At 43.6% G+C, this 10,459-nt stretch overlaps 1 protein-coding gene across 1 annotated transcript; it reads right to left on the bottom strand.

The window, feature by feature from the left end:
- Positions 1-4,223: 4,223 nt before the first annotated feature.
- Positions 4,224-5,165, bottom strand: LOC111157861 (testis-specific H1 histone). Its single transcript, XM_022519558.1, has one exon. It carries the CDS (start codon positions 5,142-5,144, stop codon positions 4,329-4,331), a length of 816 nt encoding a protein of 271 aa, XP_022375266.1. The 5' UTR covers positions 5,145-5,165; the 3' UTR covers positions 4,224-4,328.
- Positions 5,166-10,459: the final 5,294 nt, after the last annotated feature.

The following is a 10,459-nucleotide window of genomic DNA, read 5'->3' as shown; positions in this document are numbered from 1 at the left end:
CCTCTCTGATTTCATCGTTTTATGTTTTCCTCTCTTCCCCTATGATCCTCTGTTTGTTTCTTAAATTCCACATATGAGATCATAGTGTAATTGTCTTTATCGGATTGACTTATTTCGCTCAGCATAATACCCTCTAGTTCTATTCATGTCGTTGCAAATGGCAAGATTTTGGGGGTTTGATGGCTGCATAATATTCCATTGTATATATATATACCACATCTTCTTTATCCAGTCATCTGTGAATGGACATCTAGGCTCTTTTCATAGTTTAGCTATTGTGGACATTGCTGCTATAAACATTGGGGTGCACGTGCCCCTTCAGATCACTACATTTGTATCTTTGGGGTAAATACCCAGTAGTACAATTGCTGGGTCATAGGGTAGCTCTATTTTCAATTTTTTGAGAAACCTCCATACTGTTTTCCATAGTGCCTGCTCCAGCTTTCATTCCCACCACCCCTGTTCTCTCTGCCATCTCCAGTGGTGTCTGTTGAAATCCTGACTTTCTCCTCTTGCTCCCTTCTATCAGTTCCTTTCCCAGCCCATCCAATGCTTCATGCTGACACCCCCTCAATCTTCAGTTCCTCTCTTCCAAATCCTTTGGCTTTTTCTCTTTTTAAAGCCCCCCATCTTCCATGGTACCCCTATATTTATTTCCCAGAATAATTTCCTGTCCTTGCCAGGCATTTAGGTTGTGGCTAGAGTGATCTCCAGCCCAACCTCATAGCTTTGGTCATCACAGAGCTCCCCAGAGGACGGGGGACAGAAGAGAGCTACTACTGCTTTGAGACCACTGACAAATGGAGATGTTTGCATGCTCTGAAAATATACCCCAAATGTGTTTGAGAATACCCTCCCCCACAAGAAACCTCAGACTTTTAAAACACTCAATGTAGAAATGAATTCTAATTTCTGACCTTTACCTACATTGAAAGATGTCTCAGAGAGTCACTGAATGGATGGTGAGGCCCTCTTCAGCATGAATAACTGTAGACAAGAGAGCACTGGAATTCACAGTTAAAAGCCAACTTCTAAAGTGCACATTTCCCAAACATTAGCTTTTTCACTTAAGATCTAAGAGACTGAGGTGAAAATGAACTTAATGTATGCAAAAGTACAAACCACCTATTAATGAAGAAGCTATACCTGAAATTGCATGGAGAATTTTTTACCTTATTTTTGAACAAGTGACAATTTACATAATTCTGAAAACAAATACAAAAAAAAAAATAGAAAAAAAGTCTCATTTCTATGTATCCTTTATAATTCCCATCACCTTCCCCTCCCAGTAGAGAACCAGTTAGTTTTTTTTAATCTTTGCAGAATTTTATACAATTACACAGAGGTATATTTTCCTTCATTTCACACAAAAGATAGTATGGTATACTTAATGTCCTGAATTGTTTGTTCACTTACTGTATCTTTGGGTGTTTGTTATAATAATACGAAGAGAATCTCCTCCTTTTTACAACTGCCTGCAGTTTCACTGTATGGAACTTTCAGTTTAACCAGTCCCCTAGTAACATTTAGATTTCCTTTTCTGTTTTGTTACTGCAGTGCTGCCCTGAATACCTTGGACATAAGTCTTTTCACAAATGCATTTACATCTAAAAGATAAAGTGGTTTGCTGGGTCAAATGACATTTGCATTTGTAATTTTGAAAGACAGATTCCTTCCATTTACACTCAACCTAGCATTGTGTGTGAGTGCTGGATCTCCCTCCCACAGTCTCACCAATGGAGTGGGTTCTCAAAACCTTTGAATTGATTTAAAAAATATTATCTTACTGTTTTTAATATGCACCTCCCTTATGAGTAAAATTGTACCTTTTTCATATTTTTAAAGGCCATTTGTATTTCTGTTAACTTTTATCAACAACCATTGAATATCTGATGCTAAAGGATATCTAAATTTTGTTACAACTCTAAAGTCCAACAATTTTCTGATCATCATCACATGAAGCAGCTGAGATAAAAGGAAAGCAAAGAATTGAGGTCAGGAATGTTCCATTTGCTCTGACTAAAGTTAAATGCCCAAACACGCCACTAGAATGTGAGCAGTGAAAAGTGGGGATTATGCTTTATCCATCTTCATTCAGCAAAGTGCCCAGAATTTTGCAGCCATTTAGTCATTAGGGAATACTTGGGATGAGATTAACTGTTCTTGGTGCTTCCTTTCACAGAAGTACCCAGCTAGCATTATGATCTAGATAATGCGGATAGCTTGCCAACAAGGTAAAGTCTTTTCTTGTATTTCACTGGAGTACAGCCACGCTAAATTTAACCAATGAAAAATAATCTAAAATGACCAGTTAGCTGTATACGGTCAGGGTCTGACACTTAACAAATCTGCCAGATTTACTGACTGACTGAACGGAAGTTTGCTTAAATGAAGAAATCATCACAATACAAATAGAACTGTGATGATTCTTAGGAAATCTAGAAAAAAATTTTCCAGTGTCCTTCTCATCCCATTTTAGGAGAAAAGGTTTCTAGTTTTAGGCCATCTGATCCTTTAGGTAAAAAGCTCCCAGGACCATAAAGGAGCAATACATCTGGATATCATAAAAACATCTGATTAACTTTGTTCTAATTGTGCTCAGTAGCCAATATTTCCCACTACCTTTTTTCAGATGGCTCCCTATTCTCTTATTCTATTTGATTCATTCTGCTACTCACAGACAATTTAAGTGCACAGTGACCCTAATTACAGCAGGGGGAAGTTTCAAAGTTCAGATCCTCTATAGATGAGATGCATGGCAAGCATTTTGCTAGTAGCTCTGCATAGGTTTAAAGCAGTGACTCCATTTAAGGGTGTGAGAGGGCGAATATTAGTATCATTTAGCTTTTTTCCCCTCCCTCCCTCCCTTCCTCTCTTCCTCCCTTCCTTCCTTCCGTTCTTGTGTGTGTGTAAATGCACATACCCTGTTCCCCCTTGTAGAAGATATCAGACTCCTGGGAAAAGTTTGGTCAGATACACTGAAAAAGCTCCCCAGGTTGTTCCAACACATTCCCACCTCCCACTATCACTCTCATCTCTTTATAAGAATGAAAAGCACCTTCCCAGTGCTTTCCTTTGCCCTACTCCTTTGGCCTCAGCTAGAAACAGCAAGTCATTTCCCTGAACCAGCAACTCTGACGTTTTTACTTCCCTAGGAACCATTTCTGTGTCCTGTCATGACCTTTAGCGTGAGAACTATTCCCGTGCTGTTCTTAATCTCTGCATTCAGAATTAAAAGAAATCATGTATTTGCTCTATATTTGATATATGGTGCTCAATACATGTTGTTTTTTAAGAAAGCAAAAGACCTAGCTATTCATTAGTTAGCCTTCATGTCTCCTCATATTTTTGATATGCATTCTATAAATCTTAATAATTTCCTCTGTAGGAGTTAGTATTTTTCCCAGTTGAAAATTCTCTCACTGCATTTGTCAAAAGCCTATGTCATGATATTTTAAGTCCTTATTTTACTAACACTTAAAATCACCTAAAACCATCCTAACCTTATTCCAACATTTTTTACAGAGAAGGAGATCAAGACTATAAACAGTTAAGAAACAACTCAGCCAACATCAGAGTGGCAGAACTTTGACTAGAATCCTGATCTCATTAAGCACTGATCCAGTATAGTTTTCTGCTATAGCACATTATCACACCATCACAAACTATTTATACTCTTAGTTAACTCTCAGTAATGAGCACCTACCTTGTGCCAAGCCCTGTACTAGATGTTTTCACACACTCATTTAACTTACGGTTGTCATAATAAGAAAGTTTTACAGTTAAAATAATATTATCAAGTCAGGCAAAAACTACGAATCCATTACAATCAATTTTGGGAAAAGAGCCTTTTTCCTAAAAGGAATTTCAGTTCAGAGGGACTACTCAGCTTAGAGTTGTCTATTCTTCTCTTCCCCCAACGATGGCCCAACTTCTCTCTTTACATGCCCTTCTCCCCGAAACTCAATTTGGATTTGATTAGGTGTCTAACATTAATTCAACACTTAACATCTAATGCCCCCTCCCCAAGTTGCTGCTTTTCTTCTACCTGTTTTTTTTTTTTTTTTTTCCTTCTGAAAGGCATTGTCCTGGGGCCTGAAGCAGGAACAGAATCTCCGCATCTTTCTGTCTCTTCACCCTATATGCCTGTTATAGGTCTCCCCTCAACACCCACCCTTTCCCCTCCAGATGCGGCAAAGAGGAAACAGACACAATGTAGTGGAAAGGTCTTGTATATAGTTTTGTCCACTTCGGTTTGTGAGAGCTGTTCTCATTAGAGCCTGGGGGAAAAGGCATCTGTGCCTGGAGGAAGGGAAATTGCTCCCACACTAGGAATACCCGGCTGCATTCCGAAGACTTTCAGATTTAGTGGAAGTCTTTGTGCGAGCAGCCCTTAGGTCATAACTCTTCCCCTGACTGCTAGAATTTTGGTCAGTTTTAACCAAGGCTGTCTTCTGGATGGTGCGTTTTGCCGGCTTCACCGGGTCCTGCTGTTTCTCTTCCCTGGGCTTCGGGCCTGACCTCTTCTCCTCTCGGGTTCTAGGCCTGATGTCTTCCTTCATGGCCCGTCCTCTCCCCTCATCCATCGCCTTGGCCCTCACTTCCTCCCTGGCTCTGGAACGCACCGACTCCTTGGCTCTTGGCCTTATCTTCCTCATCCTTGTGTTTGCCTTCGTGCTTCGTCTCCATACTTCCCTGGCCTTCTTGGCTGCCCTGCGATGCGTGCAGCGCCTCCGTGGGCTCCGCGGCCCAGGAAAGGTCCTCCTTGAAGAGCGCACACTCTCCGCCAACCTCGAGCGTCCTGGCTTTCTCTTGGGCTTCGGAACCTTCCAGATCCTGAAGTAGCCAGAGGCATCGCTGCCACTGACCCGGAGAAGCGTTCCCTTAACATCAGACCTGGGTGCTTCACCCAAGTGGCGACAGCACTTCCTGCGCACTTCGTAGCCAGCGTTTCCAAGCTCCTTCTTGAGAGTGGCAAGAGTCAGCCCTTTGTGCGCAGTGATGGCTCTGAGCAAAAGCTGGGACACTTTGAGCACCGAGCGCGGGGCCCGCCTCAGCGGCGCCATGAGGGCTTTTTCCGTGGCCGGCTGGGTTTTAACTTCAGTGCCTTTGGATTCACCAATGGGCCCAGCCACCTCAGCCATGGCCCCGCTCCCGCTCCTGCGGGGCCAGTGCTTTGGGCCTCCCCCACCAGGGTGCGAGCTTAAGCTGAGGCTAGCTGGACCACGTCACAATGGCAGGCCCAGCCTAGTCTTTCAGGTGCTTGTTGGGGAGTTGCCAGATCCCACCCAGGTAGGTGGTCCAATCAGACTCCACTTCCTTATTGGTCTAAACCAATCCAGATCTTGGCACCTGTGCACCCCTAAAAATCACCTTTATAATCTCCAGGGTTTGTTCCTGGCCCTTCTAATGCTCTCATTTCTCATTGACCTTGATGTCAACCACTTTCTGACGTTCACTATTTTTCCGTGGTCCTAAACACCATCTACCCACATTTCCCTAAGGTGAAAGAAGCTGCTCTCAACTATCTAAAACAGGTAATACAATGCCTTTAAAAAGTAAGTGTGATAGTCTATCAAACAAAACCTGACCGAGAAACTCCTACCTTTATGCCCTACCAGCTAGAGATTACAGTCATGACTCCCTGACTCTCCACACGGTGGGTTCTGTGCAAGAATACAAAGGAAAGAAGGAACCACTGTGGTCCCTCTACCCTAAACAATGATTCCCACACCTGGGAAATTCTGATGCCTCATTCGGTTGGATTGAAACGACCCAGTTTCCAAATAGACCAAGAACTCTGGTCTAATCATTATTCTTTCACCAGACTTTGCTTTTCTGCCTCTTGTCCCTCTTCTTGGATTGCTCATCTCCTTTCTTTGTCCAGGTATATTCTGCTCATCTTTCAAAGTCCTGCTAAATCCTTCCGTCACTCTTTCAAATGATTTCTCTCCTTAACTACCACATTAAACTTTTGCAATCCTATACCGCATTTTCTTTATTTTAAATTAATTTGGTACTAGAGAGTATAGTGCAGCACAATAGTTTTAAAGAGAAAACAGCCTGGACTTTGAGCTGGAAGACAGGGACACATACTCCAGGTTTTTAACAGCCATATGGCATTGATAAATCCCTCCATATCTTTGGATCTGACTTCTTTATCTTAAAAAAAAAAAAAGTCTAATAATCACTTCCTCCAACATCACAGAATTATTGGAGAGGTTCAGAAGAGGTGATGGTAGATGACAAAGAACTACCCAAATATAAGATTTAAAATTAATTTTACTCTGAATGTTTATGCCCTTCCAACTAAATAAAAAGTTTCCTGAGAGCCAAATAGCCTTTGAATTTCTATGGCCCCTGCTGCACCTAACACTATTCTTCATTATACACAGCAGGCATTTAATTGAGTGTGTGTAAGCTTCTCCATGGTGAGCAGGATTTCTCTGGATTCTAAGGAAATTTCCAGGAAATCAGGAGAAAGGAGCAGGATGAATCTCAAAGGATTGAAAATGAAGGGGACCAAGGAAGCTAGTTACTCAAGGACTTCTTATTTTGTACACAATTTAGTTGGTAATTATTCAAAGAATACTTCCAGTTGCAAAAGTACATCATACTTCTGTAAAGGACATTCACATATATTAACAGTCACAGGCTGGACTGTGACATAGTTTCTTCCAGGAATAAAAGTGCCAGGAAGTAGCTTAGACCAGTGCTTCTTAAACTTTAGTATGTACTTCATAAAGTACTGATTCTAGTATGTTAGGTCCCAGATGGGGCCAGAGGTTTTACCTTTCCAACAAGCTCCTAGCTGTTCCCGTTTAGTTAAAACACAACTGTTGGGGAGTGGGTGTTAGGGTCCATAATCAAAGGAGCGAGACTGATACAAAGTGAAGGTCAAGCAAAGCTTTATTTCACACCAAGCATCGAGAATTAAACTGACCGGTCAGGGCCATCTCTTGCAAAGAGGCGATCCCTCCCAGCCTCACGAACCAACTTTTATAGAGGTAGTTTAGCCGGGCTATACACAGGTGGCCAATGAGATTGCAATACACAGAGAAAACTACACAGTCATGCTAAGTCTGCCACACACAGAAAAAAAATTGCTAGGTAACACACGGGTGGCCAATTGAATTTCAATTTACCCTAGTAGATATATGCGTGCCCAACTGATTGGACATCTTCACCTGGCCTGACCCACCCCTGTATCTAGGCTTTGCAAGTAAGTTCCTCTGGGAGAGGCAGGGTCAAAGTTTACTGCATAGGGTCAATCTAAGTTCACTACATAAACGCAAAATGACTCTCTCTGGCCAACCAGGCCCTTACATTCCTCCCTTTTCTTTGGAGATTAGTCAAATCCTTGACTTTTCAGCCAGTTCTATGTTCTCTGGTTGTAAAGGGTTATATTGAGCATGTTAAGTCTAACATTTTTATTGCTCTAGTTTTCTTTTGTACAAATGACACTAGTGCACAGTCGGCTGATGAGTTAGCCATTTACCACTTCATAGAACCTTTTCCATTTTTTTCCTAATTTCTTTCATCTAATTTCCTACCTATACTTTACATAAACAGGTAATAATAGGAGCAACAATATACTCATAGTCTTTTGAGTCTTAGCTTTAGTCCATAGTCAACGGGGTCCATTGGCTGAGGCTTCCACCTCTGGGGGGCGTCTTCGTCCTTGGCTCGTTTGACATGACCCACGTGAATCCAGGCCCTGATGCCTTCTACTTTTATCCCTGTGGGGATGGTCAGGATGACAGTAAACGGCCCCTTCCAGCGAGGCTCCAAATTTCCCACTTGATAGCGACATATCCAAATCAAGTCCCCGGGTTGGTAAGGATGTGGTTCCACCTCCATCTCCATCCCAGTGTGGGCAGTCCAGATCCCTGCATGGGCTTTTTTTAAGACTGACTATAATGCCTGCAGTGACTGGAGTACAGACTGATCAGTAATTTCTGCTAGGGCAACCTCTTATAGCCGAGGACAGAGTGGGGGGGGGGGTGTCTCCCAAACATTATTTCAAATGGGGTCACCCTGTTTAAATAGGGTGTATATCATGCTCTGAGGAGGGTGAAAGGAAGGAGATCCACCCTTCCACCACCAGTCTCCAGAATTAGTTTTGTCAAGGTCTCTTTAAGAGTCTGGTTCATTCTCTCTACTTGCCCAGAACTCTGGGGCCGATAGGCACAATGTAGTTTCCAATTTGTGCCCATGGCCTTGGCCAATGTCTGTGAGACTGAGCTCACAAATGCAGGGCCATTGTCTGACCCAATCACGAGAGGCAGCCCAAACCTAGGAATTATTTCTTCTAGTAGCCTTTTTTGCCTACCACTCCTGCCGTCTCATGTTTGGTGGAAAAATCCTCTACCCAGCCTGAAAAGGTATCTACAAAAACTAACATATATTTGTGCCCATATTTCTGGGTTTCATTTCTGTAAAATCTATTTCCCAATAAATTCCTGGTTCCTTACCTCTTTCTCTTTTCCCTCTTCCCATTTTAGTTCTTCCCACATTAACTGCCAGGCTTTGAGCACATCTATCAACTACATCCTGAACCATACGCCCTAATTTAGAAACCTGGAATTGCTTGCCTATAAGGTCCTTGAGTTTGCGTATCCCCAAATGAGTACCCTGATGTGTCTGGTCTACTAACTTCTTACTTAGTCTTCGAGGAAGAATTATTTTTCCTGCTTTAGTCTTAGCCCAGTCCCCTTCGTAGTCTAATTTAGCCCATTTTTGTAACTACTTTAAATCTTCCTCTGAATAGTCCGGTTCTTCTGGTAGGGCTAGAGCCGGGAGTGTAACCAGCTCTTGCACTGTTTCTTGGGCTGCTTCCTTTGTGGCTTGATTTGCTAATTGGTTTCCTTTTGAAATCAGATCAGTCCCCTTTTGGTGTCCCGAGCAATGCATAACAGCCACTTCTTTTGGGTCCCAAATAGCCTGGAGGAGAGCCAATATTTCTCCTCTGTTTTAATTCCTTTTCCTCCTGCTGTTAATAGGCCCCTTTCTTTATAAATAGCCCCATGTATATGGAGAATAGCAAAGGCATACCTGCTGTCTGTATAGATGTTGGCGGTTTTACCTTTGGCCATCTGCAGTGCCTTAGTGAGTGCAATCAGTTCCGCTTTTTTGTGCCAAAGTTCCATGTGGCAGGGCTGCTGTCCAGAGTTCCTGCTCAGGAGAAACCACCGCAGCCCCCGCATACCTTTTTCCATCGACCATGTAGCTACTCCCATCTGTGAACAGTCATCTTGGCATCCGGGAGGGGAATGTCTCTGAGATCCGGCCTTATTCCTGTGACTTGGGTTAGGACCTCCCCACAGTCATGTGGATGGTCAGCCAGCTCCTCTGGCAGCAGTGTGGCTGGGTTTAGCACCACTGGGGGCTGGAAGGTCACTCTTGGTTCATTGAGGAGGAGGGCCTGATACCCTGTCACTTGGGTGTTCATCATCCATCAGTCGGGTGGAGTCCGGAGAAGGCCCTCGATAGCGTGGGTGGTGGTCAAGATGAGATTTTGACCCAAATTCAGTTTACTCGCATCCTTGACCAGGAGGGCCATGGCAGCAATTATACAGAGGCAAGAGGGAAACCCAGCCACTACTGGATCTAGTTTCTTGCTAAGATAGGCTACTGGCCTTTGTCAAGGCCCCAGAGTCTGAGTTAAAACTCCTTTGGCCACCTCTGCTTTTTCATCCACATACAAGTGGAAGGGCTTGGTAACATCTGGGATGGTCAATGCTGGGTCACTCAGTAAGGCTGTTTGTAATTCCCAAAATGCTCCTTCTGCCTCAGCTGTCCACTCTATCATAGTGAGCCCTCCTTTTGCCAGTTCGTAGAGAGGTCAGGCAATCTCTGCAAACCGCGGTATCCACAACCTACAGTAGCCCACCATCCCAAGAAACTCCCTCACTTGTTGGGACATGGTGGGGCAGGGGTATCGGGTGATCACCTGTTTCCTGGACTCAGACAGTGAACGCACTCCCTTGTGGAGACCAAAGCCTAGATAAGTGGCATGGCTCTGACAGAGCTGTGCTTTCTTTGCTGACACCCATACCCTTTTTCCTGCAGTCTATAAGAGAGCTCTCGTGCCCCGCAAACATGACTCATAGTCCTCAGCGGCTACTAGCAAGCCATCAACGTACTGTAACAGAGTGACTCCTGGGTTGGAGGTTCTGTACTCACGCAAATCCTCATGTAGGGCTCGTCAAAGATAGTGGGTGAATTCTTGAACCCTTGGGGAAGTCTTGTCCAGGTGAGCTGGCCTTGGAATCCTTCCTGTGGGTCAGACCACTCAAAAGCAAAAAGGGGCTGAGATTCCCTTGCTAAAGATATACAGAAAAATGCATCCTTGAGATCTAAGACGGTATACACAGTTCTTTTGGGGCCCAGGAGGGAGAGTAGGGTATAGGGGTTAGGCACTGTCGGGTGGATATCTTCAACCCGTTTATTAACTTCC

This window comes from Enhydra lutris, unplaced genomic scaffold, assembly GCF_002288905.1.
Source record: "Enhydra lutris kenyoni isolate GAN:26980312 unplaced genomic scaffold, ASM228890v2 scaffoldscaffold56, whole genome shotgun sequence".
In the NCBI taxonomy this organism is placed as follows: domain Eukaryota; kingdom Metazoa; phylum Chordata; class Mammalia; order Carnivora; family Mustelidae; genus Enhydra; species Enhydra lutris.
Note: the sequence above shows the minus strand (reverse complement) of the source record. Positions and strands in the feature narration are given on the sequence as shown.